Source organism: Accipiter gentilis, chromosome 10 (genome assembly GCF_929443795.1).
Source record: "Accipiter gentilis chromosome 10, bAccGen1.1, whole genome shotgun sequence".
NCBI classification, from domain to species: Eukaryota; Metazoa; Chordata; class Aves; order Accipitriformes; family Accipitridae; genus Astur; species Astur gentilis.
Window position 1 is genome coordinate 25,952,134 of NC_064889.1, and position 18,600 is coordinate 25,970,733.

At 56.5% G+C, this 18,600-nt stretch overlaps 1 protein-coding gene across 2 annotated transcripts in view; it reads right to left on the minus strand.

Moving 5' to 3' along the window:
- RASGRF1 (Ras protein specific guanine nucleotide releasing factor 1) overlaps positions 1-18,600 on the minus strand; it is a 43,803-nt gene that overhangs the window by 19,629 nt on the left and 5,574 nt on the right. For both annotated transcript variants that reach the window (XM_049812857.1, XM_049812856.1), the window contains exons 2-9: positions 11,058-11,164; positions 9,925-10,072; positions 6,371-6,463; positions 4,892-5,145; positions 2,989-3,068; positions 2,299-2,492; positions 1,655-1,764; positions 312-430 (exon numbers count right to left, since the gene is read on the minus strand). In XM_049812857.1, coding sequence (XP_049668814.1) covers positions 312-430; positions 1,655-1,764; positions 2,299-2,492; positions 2,989-3,068; positions 4,892-5,145; positions 6,371-6,463; positions 9,925-10,072; positions 11,058-11,164 — 1,105 coding nt within the window. The remainder of the gene's footprint in view (positions 1-311; positions 431-1,654; positions 1,765-2,298; positions 2,493-2,988; positions 3,069-4,891; positions 5,146-6,370; positions 6,464-9,924; positions 10,073-11,057; positions 11,165-18,600) is intronic.

Here is an 18,600-nt window from a genome sequence, read left to right on the forward strand (position 1 = left end):
CCCACATCGCATGGGTGCTCCTCTAGGACCGAACATGCCCAGGAGGTCAGGATACATCCTGCTACTTCTCTGGTGGTAGGAAATCAGTAACCGCTCAAATGCACATTCTGCTCCATGATGCAAAAAAATGCAGTGCCCAGACTATCTGAAAGTGAGGGGCTTTGGAGCAGAGAAAACTCAGAAATGGGTTATATACTTAAATGTCACAGCTCACCAGACCACGCCGCAGAGGGATGCGGGGACGGGTGGATGGGGGCTGCAGGGCTTTGCATTAACCGCGGAGGGGAGGGACATCCACACAAACACAGTACCTTGTCTTACGAAAGTCTGGCTGGTGTCCAGCAGAATTTCACACCCTTCGATAATCATCCTCTCTATTGCCAGATTTTTTCGAATATTTTCGGTCTCACTCACTTCATCATGCATTATCCTGAAGGAGAGAGAAGAGAAAATTGGAGCTTGGATGAGATTTGCACTTTTACCAGCAGATCCCTTTGGACACATGGCAGGGGCTGCACTACATAAGACCAAACCCAAAGGAATATCAAGGGAATTACAGCAGTCATCTGTACCTATACAGACCTGGGAGCTCAGGAGGTAACCTACACATCAGCCTGGACCGTACCTCCAGATTTCTAAATATTGAAACATGAGCACTTCTTGCTTGGAAATCACAAAATTCAGACTGAGGCCAGACACATCCCCCCTGTCACCAGCCCCCTCCAACATCCCTGCTCCTTGAGGAGTGGGAAAAGGGATGGTAACTCTTTGTGGATCGCCTCAGGACCAAGAAGCACTGGTGAGTTTGGCGCTGTCACAATACACTGGCACAGGACACACAGAACGCTTCAGTCTGTGGCCTTCGGAGGGAGAGGATCAGAAACGGAGAATTGCGGCCAATTCCTAGGTGCTCGTTGCAGGGATCTTGGAGGCACTTGGCCCCTTCCCACGGGGCAGCCCCACCAGCACCCAGCAGCAAAGCCATGCCAGACAGAGGACAGAGCCAGACCTTCAGAGCCATCCCAGCCCTCCAAACCTCATATTTCATCATTAAGGAGCCCTGGAAAACACAGCCCACAGCCAGAAGCAGCCAGGCTCCTATCCTGCTGGTCCCAGGGACGGATTGGCACAGGAGGGCAGGAGATGGCACTGGAACGACTCAGCCTTCGAAGCACAGAAGACGAGGGCAATGGGAGGGCAGGTCCCAGCTAAAACGGCGCAGGACACCTTTGGCGCAGGGCTTTGCTTGCTGCCTGTGCCTGAGCAGCAGGCAGGGTGCATGGGCAGCCGGAGGCACCTGGGCAAGCTCCCCATGATGATGCCACCCACAGCACCCCCTGCATGAGTAGGCAGATGTCTTTGTGCCAACAGCTCACGAGGGGTTTCATCCTTGTCAGGAATGGCCGATAGGCTCCGAGAAAACTGAGGACTGAGCTTCTCTGCATCCCACCCCAGGGGGACAGCACAGCTCTCCGTCGCCGTCTCCACTGGCTTCACCTTGCAGGTGCTGTTACGAACACCCGGTCCCCAGCAGCCTGACCAAGCACCCCTCCACCAGCCTGAACCACCCGGGTGCAAGAGCTGCCCCCGGTCCCATAGCCCCCGCTGCCAGGACAGACAGGGGCAGGCAGGGATGGGCAGCAGTGGGTCTGACCTGGACAGCTCTTCCAGCTTGGACTTGGCGTAATCCAGGCTGTTCCTCTCCACATGCTCGTGGGGGGTATGAGCCAGCAGTTCGTGCAGCGTCAGGATGTACCTGGGGATCTGCGGCAGAACAGAGCAGAGTGGGCCATCAGCCACGGCACAGTGCAGGGGCCGGGTGGGATGCAGGGGGGCACAGAGGATTGCAGGCACCCACACTGCGCTGCTCCCAGAGCCGCCGTGGCTGGGGACACCATGGCTGGGGACACTGTGCCTCAGACCCCTGAATCTGGGAGGTTAAGAAAGCTTCAAAGCTCCTTGTGCTAAAACTTAATGAAGAGGGGTGGAACGGCATGGGGTTTTGCCCTGGACCCTGCTGTGCTCCATCTGTATCCCAGAGGTGCGGGGTAATTGGGAAGCCAGCAGCTTCACCCACAGAGTCCTCCCCACAGCACCAACAAGCCCAGCAATGGCCTGAGCAGGTCCCTGGAGCAGTGTGGGACCATGCAGGGTGCAGCCCCAGGCCATCTTTGTCCAGGCTTTGCCTCCCCACCACCTGATGCCTGCTGTGGGGCTGGGGTTTGAACCACCCAGCCCATCCCTTGCTGCCAGCGCTGTGGTGGCATCTCTGGGGCCGATCCCAGCACCAGCAATCACCTGGAACATGGGGTAGGTCAGAAAGGTCTCCAGGGTCCTCTCCTCGCAGTCGGGCTTGGCCTCGTAGTGCTTCAGCAGCTTGTCAAAGTCCCGGTTCTGCTTGCAGTGGGCCAGGATCTGCAGGCTGTACTGGTGGTTCCTCACAAACTCCTGGTAGATGTTCAGCATGGGCAGCAGAATGTCGAACAAGTCAGCTGCGAGCAGAGAGGTGGTGAGAAGGTGGGTGTGTTGGTCCAGCCCGTGCCCTGGGGTCCCAGCACAGCCCCCCCAGCTCCTGACCCTCCTCACCCCAGGGTCCCACCCAGGGCACCCTCCAGGCCCTCTTGCTGTTTGTGCAAGCCCCAATTCTGCCCAGTTTGGGTTTTAAAAACACCCTGGAGAGCCAGCTGAGGGTCTAATTGGACACAGCAATGCTCTTCAGCATCAGCTCTCCCATGCATGGTCCAGCCCACCCCTTCCACCGCCCGGCAGAACCAGGAACGCGGGAACTGGGTTTCTCTGGGGTTTTTTGCTCCGGTCCTTGCCTCCGCGACCAACGTGAATAAGCAACGACATGCTGTGCAATGCATTTCACTCCTGCCACCAGTTAGCAAAATGCCTGTTGAGTTGCATGAGGAGGAGGAGGAGCACGGGCTCGGCTCTACCAGCGAGTGGGAAGGAAACGCAAGTGAAGAGGCAACATGCACTCACCCAGCACGAGCGTCGGCCAGCTGGATATCCTTGCCTTCAGGCCTTGGTAAAAGATTTGGTGCAAAAACATGATTGTTTCGCTGAAAGATAAACCAAGGGGTGAAAAGACAAATGAACAAGTGGAAAATAATGAGTAACTAGATGAAATCACCAGCAGGAGAGCCCTCGGACTGGCTAGGGAGGTGGCTGCACAAGATGGGGTACAGAGAGGGTCCCCAGACAGACACAGGGAGTGGTGGATGAGGACAGAGGAGGAGAGGGAGAAACCGAGCAGCCTGAAGCTCCCCTCAGAAGTCAAGCCCGAAACGCAGGGGAGCCCAGACCTCCCTTCCTGCAGGGGAATGAGCCAGCCACACCTCCCAGCCCAGCCCCACAGAGCAGTGCTGACAGGGGGGGCGAAAGCACTGTGGGCTCCCCTGCCCTCAGCACCCGCCATCTGACGCTGTGCACACCCCCGACCCCATTAGCTGCAGGGTGGGAGCTAATTAATAATCCCTTTGGCTATCGGTTCCACTCCCTTTTGGAGACTGATGTCTTCTGCAGGTACCTGTCCCTTGCCAACAGTGAGGCATGGGGTTTGTTTGATTTCCAGAAGTCGATAAATCACCTTTGCATTCTCCTGGCCAGGCAGCTCTGCCTCTGCCCTACCCAGACATGCCCCACACTCTCCAGCCCTGCCTGACCACTCCTGCTACCTGCCGGGCCAGGCAGAGCAGGAATGGGCAAAAGCTTTTGACAAGGAAGGCACAATGGCAGGCAAAGCTGTGCCAAGCCAGGGCAGCCCCGCTCCCACAGGCCGGCGATGCCAGCTGGGTGTGCAGCCCTTCAAGACGCCCATCTGCCTCCCTGCCCTGATGCTGCTGCCCACCCAGGGCACCCCTGGTCTCCCCAGCCTCGGCAGGACAGGGTGCTCCTGGCTGGAGCTCTGAGCTGACCTGTCTCTCCAAGAGACCTCACAGCAAGGAACCTACTTCAGGCCATGGAGATGAGACAAGGCAGAGGAGGGATGCTTGGGAGTGCTTGCTTTGCCTGCACCAGCCCAAGACAAGGTGCTGGCTTCACGCAAGCCCAGATGTGGGGGAAAACTGGAATTTGGGTTCTGCAGTTTGGGTCCCTCCCTGCTCCCCATGCAGTCTGGGGAGCTCACGACAGCAGCAGCAAGGGACGTGGAGAGGTGCAGGAGTGAACACCAGGAACTGCGAGCACTGCTCCTGGAGATGGTCCCCTCCACAAGGGACATGTAGTCAGCACCTCCAGGGCTGGCAGGGCTGGCTGGTAAGACTTGCTGCTGGTGTCAGTACTGTCCAGGGGACAGAGCCATTGCAGCTGCCATTAAACCTGGCACGTACCACTGACACACTTGGCATCACCGTGGCCTGGCTGGAGCCAGTGAGTGCCACCTCCCATCCCTGCCAGCACCCAGGCACGGCCACTCTCGGCACACTTTGCAGCAGCTGTGACCCCATGTCGCGGCTGCAGAAGAGGCTACACCTGCCCCTCCATACCATCTCCCATGAGACCTGCATCCTCCCCACTTCACTCATCCATTGTTACCTATGAGCTGCCATTAATGCCATAGGACACCGTCCACCCCACTGCCAGAGCCAGGACCTCATACAGACAGGCTCCTGGCAGCCCTGACCCACTTCCTGGAGCATCAGCCCCCACGGCACCTCCTCGTGTCAGTGCCAAGCACTCAGTGGGCTGCTTGTGCTGCTGTCCCATGGTGATGGTGAGCTTCCATCCATAGCTTTGGGGACCAGGCTGCAGGCTCCTAGGGAGCCCACCGACACCGAGCACCCGCACACCCATTCCCGGGGGAGGGCAGCGGGCTGCAGACACCAACACCTGCCCGGAGGCTGCTGGCTCTGCCAGAGTGCCGCAGAGCTGTTGGAGCACTCACCTGTTGAGGAATATGCTGCTGACATCGTCGTGCGTGATGGGAGGCTTCTTGGAGCTGGCTGCCATCCGCAGCGGCCGCAGGAAGTTGTTGACGAGGATGTGGAGCTGCTGGACGTACTCAGCCTCTGCCTCCAGCATGCTGAAGACGACCTGGTTCCTCTTGCGCATGCTGTCGGCGTGGGGGGACCTGATGTAGTCCTGGATGATCGTCTTCCACTTCCTCCGGCACAGCCAGCCCCGCAGGAAGCTCTGCACCTGCCGAGGGAGCAGCAGCCGTGTTAGGGTCCGGGCTGATGAGCCAGGCAGGCACCCCGCGCTCGGCATGGTGCAGGGACAGTGGCTCTGCAGTGAGTTTTCCCTGGCTCTGTGCTGAGGTGTGCACTATGATGCCTGTTACTGGTGCTGCTCTGAATCCTCCCGGCTGGGAAATGAACAATAACTCATTAAATGCACTTGCTTATTGCAGACAATGTCCTCTTTTCCCTTTTACAGAGATGCGTGGAAGACTCCTACGAGAAGCAAGGATCCCATGTTCACTCCTAACCTCCCTGGGCACGGACACAATGCCAGGCACTTTCCTGCCAGCAGGACTGTGCGGGTACCAAGACTCCCAGCCTGCTGGGTGCTTCATCCTACCCATTTTGTCCCAGTCACCTGGTGAACTGGGGCACCAAAGCCCCCCTGGAGCCAGCACCTGTCTGGGCACCCAAACACGCAGAGATGGATTAAGACACCTAGAGAAGCTTCCGACCCTTCCTCATGTAAATGAGCATTCGCAGCACATCCTGGTCCATGCCCAGAGCTCCGTCCATGCATGCGGCCGCTGCCGGCCACCCCAAGTCTGTGGGGTTCAACCCCACATCCCCTGCACAGGGCAGCGGGTGCCCAGGGCTGACGGAGGCTTTCCTGGGGGTTGGGCGAGGGCAGGACCCGCTCCCTGAGTGGCAGCAGTGCCGGTCCCCTCCGCAGCTCTGCTAGGAGGCCAACACACCTCTGTGCTTGCTGGGCTCAGGGAACTGCCTGTGGGAGCAGGGTGCACGACACGTCTGCTGGCAAGTGCGGCTCGTTCTCCCCAAGAGTACTGTATTCGGAGCAATTTGCTTGTGGGGTCTATTGCTCCCTGCAGGGATGCTGCTGGGGCAGTGGCTTTTTCCTCACAAAAATAAAAGATGTGACCACAGCCATGGGAGGAGCGAGATGTAAGAGGTGCTGTTTGCCTGTGAGCCAGCACGGCTAGGGATGCAGGGGAAAGCAGGGAGTGCCCTGCAGAGCAAACACAACTAACCAAAGGGTTTCCAGTTTTGCAAAACACGTTTTCCTTCTAAAATTCCCCATTAGCAGAGGCACCTCCTCAGACAGCTCCCCCAGGCCCACCACTCCGCCAGCCCTACATGGAGCGTGTCTGCCACACCACCACGAGCACCGGGACCCCGCCAAGCACCGGCTCCGGCCCCCGCGCCGCTCACCCACCACCACCCACCTTCTTGATTTTCTTGATGTCACTGTCATCATCGCTGGGCGCGCTGGTCTGGCCGGCCTGGATGCGCTCGTGGTCCTTGAGTAGGGAGGCGATCTGCGGGCACAGGGTGGGCATGAGTGGCCACCCCGGCACATCCTGGGAGCCGAGGACAAATCCTGCTGTGGCGCAGTGCCAGGGAATGGCCAGCGCCTCCAGCTTAACTACAGATACAGGGACTTATTGTGCTGATTCTTTCTTAATGGGAGATCAGTAGATGAAGCAGATAAAGAAACGCTGCAGAGCCGTCAGGGCACCGCCGACTCCCCGGCACCCTCAGCACCCACCGAACATGCCGCAGAGACGGGGACCTGGAAATCCTGCCAGGTACCCAATGCAAACCGCATCCCTGTTTCCTAAGAAAGCCTTCGCGGGGGAGTCATTAAAACATGAGTTGGAGAGAAAATGGCAGGAAAATCTCAAGTCATTTGCACCCTAAAACTTGCAGACGGGGACAAACTCTCATCCAGTCACAGCTTTTCAACACAAATTGGATTGAATCTCGTTAGCTTCAAGCATTTGCATTCTTACTGTTTCTCGCCTGTACTTTTTCTCACTCCTCTGCTCATTGCCATGTCCCTGCCCCCACGGTCGCAACCATTTATAAAGCTACAGAAAAAGGTAGGAAAACAGAAAATGTACCATTCAGAACATGAAAATTGGGAAAAATGTGATCTGAATTTTGATTTTATAGAAAACAACAAAAATAAGAAAATAACTTTCAAACAGTAGTTTCCAAAAAGTTTTGGAGAGAAAGGAGTTGAGATATTTTTTGCTTGGAGACTCTGTTTCGCAGTGACACTGGGAACTGACGGCAGCAGTAACTGCAATACCCGCCAAGCACATGTTGGTTTTTTGGTGTCTGGGTGGTTAGGAGGGAAAGCAAAGTAAAGGATAAGAAGAGACGGCCGCCAGGGGAAGCAGACAGAGGCAGAAGCTGCTTCTGTTGCACTGTCACAGCCTGGGAGAAGGAGGTGACTTCCACAAAATCCTGAAGATTTTAAGTGAAATGCCTCTTCCGAACTACATGTTTTCATGCCGTAAGAAACTAAAAATGCAGTGGGTCAGTCCAGTCACCATGTCTGAACGAAGCTCAACAGCTGCCTCTCAGTGTCCAGGTTTCCCAAAGAGACCTGAACTTCCCAACATTCAAAATTAAGGTGTTTTCCCAGGAACTGTCCCTCTCACTGCCAGGCACCTGGAGGCAGGGCGTGGGGCTGGGGATGAGCTCGAGCCAGCTCTCCCCACTCGGTGAAGGGGTGGTTTGGCAGAAGTGGAGTTTGCTGCCTCCTTGATGGCATGCTGCCAGCGTGACGCAGCCATGACTTGGCTGGCTGCACTGGCACTGCCAGGGCACCGGTCCCCCAGCATCCCTGCTCTCCCAGCCGAGCCGCCCCCAGCTTCGCCAGCCTCAGCAGGAGCAGCAACACACCAGAGAAAGCCACGGGCTCACAGGCACTGATTCAGCTCCTACACAGCTCTAGCGGTTTCACCCCATTTTATTCCATGGGATTAGATTTTAGAAGAGTCTTTAGAGATTTTTTCCTCTCCCTGTGCCTTCCTATGGAGCCTCAAGTTACCAAACATCCCCCGCATCCCCTCTGCATCAAAGTGTTTGCGAGCACCAAAGCCAGCTCCAGGTGCATCTCAGCCAGGACCCATGGAGCGGGCTTGCCAGTGCCATGGTTTTATTTTGGTTTCTTTTTTTTAAATTGGGTGAGTGAAATTTGCACATTAAAGTAGAGGCTGATTATTTGATCTCTGCTTCAAAGCATGTGGAAGAGTAAAAAAACAAAACCCAGTGCAGGGTAAAATCAGAAGTACCTGGGCACAGGGGATGGGATGGGCTGCAGCTCTGGCTGGCATCTCTGATCCCGACCCCTCAGCTAATTTCAGGCTTCACAACACATCTCCCACCTCCCCTGACTGAAAGCTCATTGGGATGCTCGTGACCCACTGCAGCTGCTTGCGTCCCCTGCCCCTTACGCTGGCCACGCTCTTGGGGGAGTGGAGCTCACCCTGACTCGGAGGCTGGACCGAACCCGGGGAGCTCCTGGCCAGTATTGGACCAGGAGAAACCTCCTCACCGAGTGGGTGCTGCAGGCTGTGGCTGGGGCGGTTTTGGTGCTGATCCTGTTCTGTTGGAGAGCACAAATTCAGCAGTGCCGAAACTGCTCCTGGGAAAGGCTTGCAGCTCGCTAGTTCCCCAAGACTGAAAGCAGCCTTCAGCATACCCCGACTCATGGTCAGGGATTGCTATTAACCTGTACTTTTTAACTCAAAAGTTCAAAATTTAAGGAAAAGACCACCACAAGGAGGTGCCAAACCACTCCTGCCCCCAGTGTCTCTGCAGTTGCCTCCTTTGTGGCAGTTTTGAGATTTTGACTGACTCAGGGTTGACATCTCAGCCCAGCAGGATCTGCTCCCAGCAGCGTCCACCATGAAGCCGCTGCCTGACCTTCCCTACCAGACATGAGGACGAGGCCGGCGGCAGCATTGGCTCTGGGGTTCCCTATGCCCACCAGCCCCACCGCTAGCTACACCGCTGGCACCAACACCCACCAGCAGCTGAAACCCAGGCAGAGAGAGGGTACCCAGGGCCGGCTGCAGCTGTGCAATGCGGAGGCCAGGCAGCATGGGGCAGACCCACGCCTCCAAGCATCCTCTTCCCCGGATGCCTTAGAGACCTGAGCTTCCCTCGGCACCGTCTGCCGAGTCATTTTTGCATTTGGTTGCTTTGTCTGCCGTAACCCGTGTCGTGTCACCCTTCCTATGACCGAACGTCGCACACTACTGAACAGCAAACTGCTGCGAGACCTTCTGGGACAAGCTATGGGCAACAGGTTTTATGGGCTGCTCCCATTGAAGAGACTCTCCCTTCTTAGTGAAGTGACCGTTTCCTTCATGGCACCATGCACATTAATTCCCTGATGTACTTGGGTTATGCAGCTTGCACCTGGCACAGGAACCCTTCTGAGGCCACAGACGCCTCTTCCTTTTTTCAGTTACTCCTCTAGCTTTGCACCGCCTGGCAGATGTCACCACCAGGCACACAGCATGCAGAGGGGGTCTAATCAAGGTATCTAGGATGAAAGTAAGGAAGGCGAAATCATAAGATAAAGAGTCTCCATCCCTCCCCCAACAGCTATTCCTGAACCCAAGGGACCAGCTCACCAGCCCATTCCCCAGTGCTCGTTGCTGGAGTGAACCCTTCCCTGCCATGGCAGCGTCCTGGGGCCAGGGGACCCCACCGAGCCCTGCACATGCACCGTGCTGGGCGGCACAGCCACGGCCACTTGCTGCACAACTCCTGCAAGAAAACCCTCCAACGAAGGCGATGCCCTCACCCCTCTCTGCAAGGGAAGGGATCAGCCTAATGTCATTAAAACAAGCGTAAATACACCGGTTGCGACATCCCCCGGTCCCTGCCAGCGCGGCGATGCCGCCCACCCACCCACAGCCCGTGGGTCACCCTGGAGAGCAGCAGCACATCCGTGGGGCGACACCAGGCTCTTCACCTCGGCCTTCAAGCGCTCGATCTCGATCTCCCCGTCCTCGATCTGCTGGCGGAGTTGCTTGGCAACAGTCTTCTCCGTTTCCACAATCTGCAGGAGATGGAGGTACTTCTGCATCAGTGCCTCGTGCTCCGTCGCCAGGTTCCTGTAGCTGCAGGCAGAGGCAGACACAGCCATGAGCATCTCTGCTCCCGCAGACCTGCCGCCATGCACCCCCCAGGATGTGCACACAAAATTAGGTGTCTGCATACTGCGGTTTGCATGCAGGGGGAATTCTCCTGCCTGCCTGCCTACGTGCTGCCCTTGCCCCTCTGGCTTGGGGTACCCGCAGGGTGAACAAACCGGGAGATGGCTCTTGCAGTTTGGGATGCTGCTACTCAGAACTGACCAATTTGGAGAGGACTCGGGTTCCCCACAAGGGTGCAAACAGAAAAGACAATGCAAATTTTAAGGAAATGGTAGAAGACTAAAAATATATAAAACCAAGGCCAAACGCCTGTCACCTACCATATCCCAAAAGTTTAACAAGGAGGACACTTGCGGCACAAGCTCTTAGAACATCTGCTCTCGTTAAGGGGTTGCAGCAGATGATACTTCTCTAATTTCCTGCATACAAAACTCATCTGCCCCCCACTTCTCACCACCAGCCCAGCACCCTCCTTCGCCGTACATGTGGCTGCACCGTGCCAGCTCCTGACCGCTCTCCCCTGGGCAAGTGGGCTGTGCTAGCATTCCCACAGCACAGAAAGACGAGCTTGGAAAAACATTTCTGACCATTTTTGCTATTCCAGATGAAATCCTTCCCAACGGTCTTTGAAGCCAATGGTGAATCGGGCATCCCTCCCGCACAAGGCTGGGACAGGCAGCGCCAGCCTGCCGGGGCGGCTGCCCCACGCAGGACAGGGATGGGGACGGGAATGGGCAGGCATGGGGCCTGGCGGGGATGTGTGAATGCAGCCTCCTGCTCGGCACAAGAGTCCCTGACATGGGGCTGGGGGCCAAAAGCACTCTGCTCTGCCTGCCAGCAGTGCCTGGCTTAACAGCTCCCTGCCCGCATCCCTGCCCAAAGCTGTCCTCGGGCACAGCCTTGCCTCCGACACTCCCGTCCCTGGGTCTGTGCTGGTGGAGGGCGATACCTGGCATGAGCTATGGCTGCCACCCACTCGTCGCAGTCCTTGGCATCCTCGGTCCTCAGCTCCAGGGTCTTCTGGTTCTCGTGGTTGAAATTAACGGTAAAGTAATGCTGTGGGAGCAAACAGAGGGTGAGGTTACCGCTCACTCGCACAGGGCGATTAGAAAAGCACTTTATGATCCACTACAAGTCGCTTAATTTAAAGAAAAACATTTTGAAACACCAGGAGCACGGCTGAGATGTGCTGCTCTCAGTGCTTGGAGAAAAGCTGCTCCTTGCTGGCACGGCAGCGCAGCCATGCCGCAGGTGAGGACGGGGCTGAGAAATCCTCCAAGGGGAAATCCTGCTGGGCAAACACCAGTTTCAGATAAACCTAAACCTACCAAGGACCAGGAGGCTGCAGGCCTAAGCCTGCAGCGATCGCCTTGGGGACAATCCTTACCCGGGGCAAGGGGCAGATGAGCAAGGATGTTTAGCCGGACTGCCTGCATGCCCGCCTGTGCCGGGAGCGAGCACCCTCGGGCACCAAAACAAAGCCCCGCTGCTGCCTGGGGCTTGACCTTGGGCAGAGCCCTGGTCCCATGTGCTCGCACCGCTTGAGCTGGGAAGCTCTGATGGGCAATGGTGTAAGAGGACTCGGCGCAGGACTATATTTAGCCTCCCTTGACATTTACAGTATTTGTGTTAATTGTGCGCGGTGGCAGCCCGCGTCGGCTGGGGTTTGTGCTGCTCCTGTGCAGTCTCCTAGGAAACAGGTACCACGCTGCAATGCTGGATACTGCCCGGAATAACTGGGCTAAAACGAAACCCACTAGAAAAAGCTCATCCTGACATTATCTGCTCCTCTGTTAGGTTTAACGAGGGATCTGAATTAACAGGTATCTTGGCAAAAAAAAGAACCCCAAACCCAACCTGCAGCAGCCACTTGCTCCCTGGCATGCACCCCACTGCTCCCCAGGACAGCAGGCAGCAGCCGGCTGCAAGCACAGACCCTGGCATGCCATGAAAACAGAGACGGGCACCACAATGCAGGCAGGAGCTTGTGTGGGAACCTGCCCCCATGCCGGGCTGCAGGCAGGGATGGGCAGGGGCATGCTGCACCAGGGCAAGGCTGGCACTCACCCAGTGCAGCCAGGCAGCCCAGCACCATCACCATCCCTGTGCTGAACACGGGGAGTACCGCTCACCACACCTCCCCAAAACAGGGCTACGTCTCCCACCCCTACCCCTCCCAGCTCTCCCCTGTCCTCCCCCTCCCCGAGCACCTTTACTCTCGTCCCCTTCCCACTCCTAATCAGGCCCAGGGGTGTTAAGCAGAAGGACCTCCCGATACATGCCGGAGGCTTTCAGTGAACCCAGGGCACAGGGGAGCCGAGGCACAGCCGGTCACTGTTCCCGCGGGATGCCTGTGCAGGTAGCATGGATGGAGGGACACTCAGCTCCCCCACCCAGTACCATGCCCACCCAGGGCTCGTGTCTCACTGGGTGACAGCCTGAGGAACGCCCTCTGAGGTCGCTCAGCCTGCCTGGGTCCTGCAGAGGAGAAGGGAGAGCCTGGGGACCCCTTGCTGCCCTGGGGCCATGCCAGAGCCCTGAAAGAAACAGCTCTTTCACCTTTTGGGCAGCAACTGGTTGTTGCTGCGACCCTGTTAAGATGCATCCCCTTTACTTCTATCCAGGATCCTTCAGGTGCAATATCTTTTTATTGCTGATCCTGCAGACAAGTTTCTCTTTATGGAGCCTTTTTCATGGCAAAACACACCATCATCTCTCTCCCACCCCTTCCCCATCCCGCTGCAGCCAGGCTGGTGAGAGCTCCGGGCAGCCAGGCTGCTGGCTCGCCTCTGTCTGTGGGACACGGCTGGAGCTGCAGCAGCTCAACAGCCCTTCACTTCTCACCCCCCTTTCTTCTCCCTCCCACCCCCAAAGGCTTTTACTGGCAACAAGATAGAATTCTGATAGAAAATTTACCAGAAAATTTTGGTGTCTTAAACTGTGCGGGTAGTTACGCCTCTCTGCTTTATGCCCATCTCTCTGACATCCCTTCCCTTGCAAACAGCAGTGAAAAGAGCTCATCAGATTGGCAAGTCTGGAAATCCTCCCCCTTAAACACTGACTCAGGAATATCACCAGCCGTGCCAGGGCACTGCCAAGCACTCGCTCCCCAGCCCGGCTGTCCTGGCTGCAGGGACACGAGGGGTGGGAAAGCGCTTTCTCAGACCCAGTGCTCCCGGTGCCACAGGGACAAACCTCCCCAACGCTGCCACATGCATTCACCGCCCCACACTCCACTGATGCCAACAGCCAGAGCTTGGCTGAGTCCCCCCAGGACCAGAAACATGAGGAGATGCCTGCGTGCCTCTCCCAAACTGGTCCCTGCCCAGCAGGAGGGGATGGGACGGCGAGCCCTGGGCTGCCCTTCCCATGTGCTGCGGGTCCCTTGGGGACGATGCAGCACTCCTGTGGGCTCCTGCGGGTCAGCGCACCCGCTCAGAGTCCTGCACCCACAGGCAGGACCAGGCATCGCACCAGGTTAGAGCACCCTGATCTTCACCGGGGCCCTCTGGGAAAGCAGCACCTCGCACAGCTTTGGGACTCATCAGATTTTAAAATAAGGGGTGGCAGAGCCTGCGGCAGGGACTGCAGCAGGGACCCGAGACAGGCGCCCACCCTGCCCACACTGCCTCTCCCCCTGCTTCGCCCGCCAGGTCCATCGAGGCACCTCACAACACACCAGCATCAAAAGCATTTGGTCAGACGGCTTCTGGCTCATCTAATTTAAACCCAGAAACTCCTGAAGGTTTTGCAAATGGCAGTTTCAACATCATCAGCAGTGGAGCTGGACGATGTGGGGCTGAAAGCTTCCCACTGCAGCCGGGGGCAGCTCCAGCAGCCACCGTGGGGCTGCGGCCAGGATGGTTTGGTCCCAACTGCTGTTCCATGTTCAATTAAAAGCTGGTTCCTGCGAGAACACGCGCCGCAGCTCCCTCTGATTTATCCCCATACAATACCCAGGAAGTGCAGCGTGCTTGAAAGGAGGAAGTTATTTTATATTTGAATAATAAAACTCCCACCACCTTTTATCTCCACCTAAATTATGATCCTTCTCTGTTATCACAGTGACACATCAAACTCGACAGCCCAGGAGTGTTTCCAGCGGCGCTCGCTGTATTGGGGGCTGAGACTCGGAGGCAGCACGGCCCCAGCCGGGGAGTGAGACAGACCCACAGATGGGACCAGCCGCTCACCAGCGCCTGGCGAAGAGCAGGGACCAGCAGGATCAGCCCCTGCCTCCAGCATCGCCCCAACGTCCAGCTTCCCCTGGGCAGTTTGTGCTGCTGGGCCACCCTTGCCCAGTGCAGAGCACAAATTACCTGCAGCTTCAATTTGCTGCTTCTCACACCCATTTTTTGCTCATGTGAAGACCTCATTAACTCCCAGCCATGGAGGTACTGACAGCCTTTACTCAAACCACCTCTCACTCTGCTTCCTGCCAAACTATGCAGATGCAATTCCTTAAGTAAGTCCCTCATTACAGGGCATTTCCAGCCTCCCCCATTTCCGTGGTGCCTTCTGAGCACCCGCTGCAGGATGCGTGGCCCCCGGTGCTGGGGAGGTTTTATTTCAGGAAACCTCAGGAGGACACAACAATTCTGCCTGAAATACTGACACAGGAGTATTTCAGGTCAGAAAGTAAAACGTTAAAAAACCCACCCGGAGCCAGCTGCAGCCCTGCGACCATTGCCCGGCTTGTCCCAGGCCCTGCCTGCTGCAGGGAAGGGCAGGCACTGGACACCACAGGGGGCTATTATTGAAGCCCCTGATGTGCAGAGACCCCCAGGCTCAAGGAGACACAGCCTGTGATACCAGAGACCCCCTCCTCTCTCCCACCTTAAGGGCTCAACAGGCTGCTCCTGCTTTTCACCGGGGAAGACAAGGCGCATCCCTGGCAGCCGGCAGAAGCCGAACCCATCCTGCAGACCCCGAGCTTCCAAGGCTCACGGGGAGATGGCTGCAAGTGGTTTTCAGCAGAGGCAAACAACATCTTTTGCTTCAGCCTCAGCAGATACCAGCACAGAGAATTTCAGCTCCAGCAGGTAGTTTGCCCAAGTCCCGTACCTGGACGCCAAGTGCTGTTGTGAGAGGTGTCGGGCATCTGCAGCTCAGGAGGTGCAGGCAGGACAGAGCTAGGCAATGTCTGCACAGGCAGGGGCTGCTCCTCCAGGGACCCCACAGCACTGTCCAGCAGCCGGCAGCTCACGAGACCATTTCCAGCGGTTGCTCCTGGGGTGCCCCGGCTGGCGCATGCCTGGGGCTCTGCTCAAGGGTGCCCCAGCCATGGGGGACCTGGCCCAGCACCCACCACAGCCCCAGCCCCCCTGAGCCCATTGCCCAAACTCTGCTCCCTCTGTCACTTTTTCTGCAAAAAATCCCCGGCACCAGCTTGGCTATTTTTACTGAGGAGAGTATAATAGCAAAGTGCTGCTCAGGAGCTATTTCTGCTTGCAGAACCTCAACAAATGACTTTGAATTAATGAAGGAGACTACCCGAGTGATTAATGTGCAGGGACTATCTCCCCAGAAATGTCCTCCCACATGTCTAATGTCCCTGGGCTGGCACAGTTAGCGCAGCAATGGCTCTGCTCTCCTGCCATGCCCATTGCTGGTGAAGCAAAACCTGCGTGTGTGCCCCCAGATGTAGGTCCCTGCCGCACCAGGACACGGGTCCCAGTGCACTGCAGAACGTGGGTCCCCAATGACTCCAAGATGTGGGTCCCCGCACACCCCAAGATGCGCTTTGCCTGCTCGCATGCCCATGTCCGTCTTACGCCTGTTCCCCCCCACTGCGGCTAGGACACTCAGGATCCTCTATCCTCCACATCCTCGGTAAAAGCCAATGAGATTACAGAGAGCACATTTGCCATTGTGCTTTCAGGGTTCCCATGCTGGGGTCTTGCTCGGACACGGATCCCCGTGTCCCATGGCCACAATAAGGTGCCATGTGGCGTTTCAGCAGGGATGTTTAAGGGTGGCCGGAGAGCTCCCGTGGGGCTACACGCCTGCAGGGAGCCAGGCTCCCTGCTGGGCTCATGGCACGGCACACCAGCAGCTGCACCAGCCTCCGTGCCATGCCCTCACTGCTCCACGGTGAGAGCTGCCCAGCCCTCCTGTGCCCGCTCCCCACGGCAAAGCCGCACACGCCAGGGCTTCAGTTCCCCAACACCCGGCTGGCCTGTGCCATCCCACTCTGCTCACGCAGACCCAACCAGTGCCCAGCCATCGGCTCAGGCTCCAGACGGAGCAAAGGGCTGGTGCCGCGGGACCCTCGGGCAGGCACCAACACCACAGCGCCGGGGACAAAACAGCAAATTTTCCAGTTTGTTGGAGTAAAGGCAGAGAAGGGCAAAGCAGAGCCAGGCCTGCCGTAAGCAAACCCACTGCTGGTGGTCCAGCTAAGCTCTTGAAGGGTTTCGCTTTGCTTCTTGTTAAGTAAACAATAAATAAATTCAAATAAGCTTTAAAATTATGCATTATTTCCAAAATATAAAATCAACATATTCCAGAATTTTTTAAAATTTGGAGCAGGGCATTTTTCAGCCTGAACAATTTGCCAGACCGCTCTGGAAGTTGTGACCAATGCAGCCGGGAGACTTTCCTGCAGACCAAGGCTGGTCACAGATGGTGCCTGGCTCTGCTGAAGGGGCCAGCATAAGAGCGGGAAGACCAAGACAGAAACATCCCCAGCAACACCGCCCGCGCAGAAGCAGTGACCATCACCCTTTCCCACAGAAAGCGGTTTTGTTGTGCCATCACAGGGGCCTTTCCACCCCGCGGCACATGCCCACTGCCATCCCTCTGCAACAGGGATGCTCCCTGCCATGCTGGGGACCCACCTGCCTTCCATCCAACCATGGCAGAGAGGTATGCGGCCGCCTGTTCATGAAGCTGATGGTTATTGCAGCTGACATAAAGGGCAAGGGAGGAGAATTTTCCTGCTCTGGATGGATGAGTCTAAAAATCCACAGCCAGAAATGACAGCTTTTAACTTCCCTGACCTACATTACCATGTGCTCTGGGAAGACAGGACCTGGGACTCAGAGGAGGAGATGGGTGGTCAGGCAGCTCATTTGCTTGCTGACAATAAGAAAAAATCCCAGAGGCTGCAATTTCTCTCCTCTGCTTCTGGACGGACCGTAAGGATGCTCATGCACGGGCACTAGCGCTGAGCATCAGCCGTGTCGGCTGGGCTGCGAAGCCCCACACCCACGAGCAGGCAGGGCGCCCTCTGCAGTGGGGGGCTTCATCCCATGTGAATCCCACCCTATGTCTTGGGCAGAAATATTTGTAAAAAAAAAAAAAGATCAATTTTTCCCCTCTGGCACATTATCCAGCGATGCTGGCAGACAGGCACATAGGCGTCACCAGTACCACATAGGCATCGCCTGTACCACCACTTTTTCTCAACAATCCAACAACCAACAGCTTCTCCGACAGGATTCCCACCGCCCCACAGGGGACTGCTGCTCAGGCACCCGGCTGCGGAATTTGGAAGCTGGAGCTCAAGTACCCAAGACATCAATACTAAACTTAACTCCAGATCTGAAAAACCTCAGGAAGGTGTTTGACACCTGCGCTGGGGCTTGGGACAGGTGGGTATTTACTGCTGAACACGCAATGCCCCGATGTGCCTGGATGCCATCCCCAGCCTCGGGGGCTGTGCAGGGACACACACTTTGCACTCGTGATGATGTGCAAAAGGCAGCTATCGATTACAGTGGACCTCAGCCTTTTGGAAAACCATTTGTAAATGTTTAAAAAACCCATGGCCCTGACCACCACTGGTGGATGAGTACCTTTAACATATGCACCTTGCTTGGTTCACAAGTCCTGCAAATGCCGGTTTGTCCAGCATGGAGCTGCCTAGCCTGCAGCCGGCCCTTGGTGACGGTGACAAGCACAACCTCAGCCGCAGCTCCCGTCTGCAACCTGCCCAGCATCCCCATCCGCTCATGTTGTGCGTACTGCTGGGGGAACAATTCATTCCATGACTTCAGCTCCTTTGTTCACAGAACATCTGTAAGAAGGCCATGTTGTCCCAAAATTGCCTTTTTTGGATTTATATGACAAATTTGGGGAACAGTTTTTCATCCTATGACAAAGCCAGTTCCCGCAGAGGCAAGGTGTCCTGCACTCAGACTCAGCTGTAATCGCTTCATCGCCATCAGTCACACAGATCCCACTACATTATCCTGTCCTTTGAATAAGCATCATGTGAATAATCAGAAAGACAGCAATCAGGCAGCAGCATACTCAGACTGATACCCCGAAGAAAAAACAGACTTTTCTAGAAGACAAGAAGTGCGTTACCCTCCTGTGTAAAGCATGTTTTGCACAGACTCTGCTGTGGCTGGATGCACAGCTAACACAGGATTTCTGCGTGGCACGGGGATTGCTCGTTGCCTCCAGGCAGCCCTGTTGTACCAACCTGCTGATTTTGCTTTGCTGCCTCCATGCTGGGCCCCGGCAGACAGGCAGCCACCCTGCGC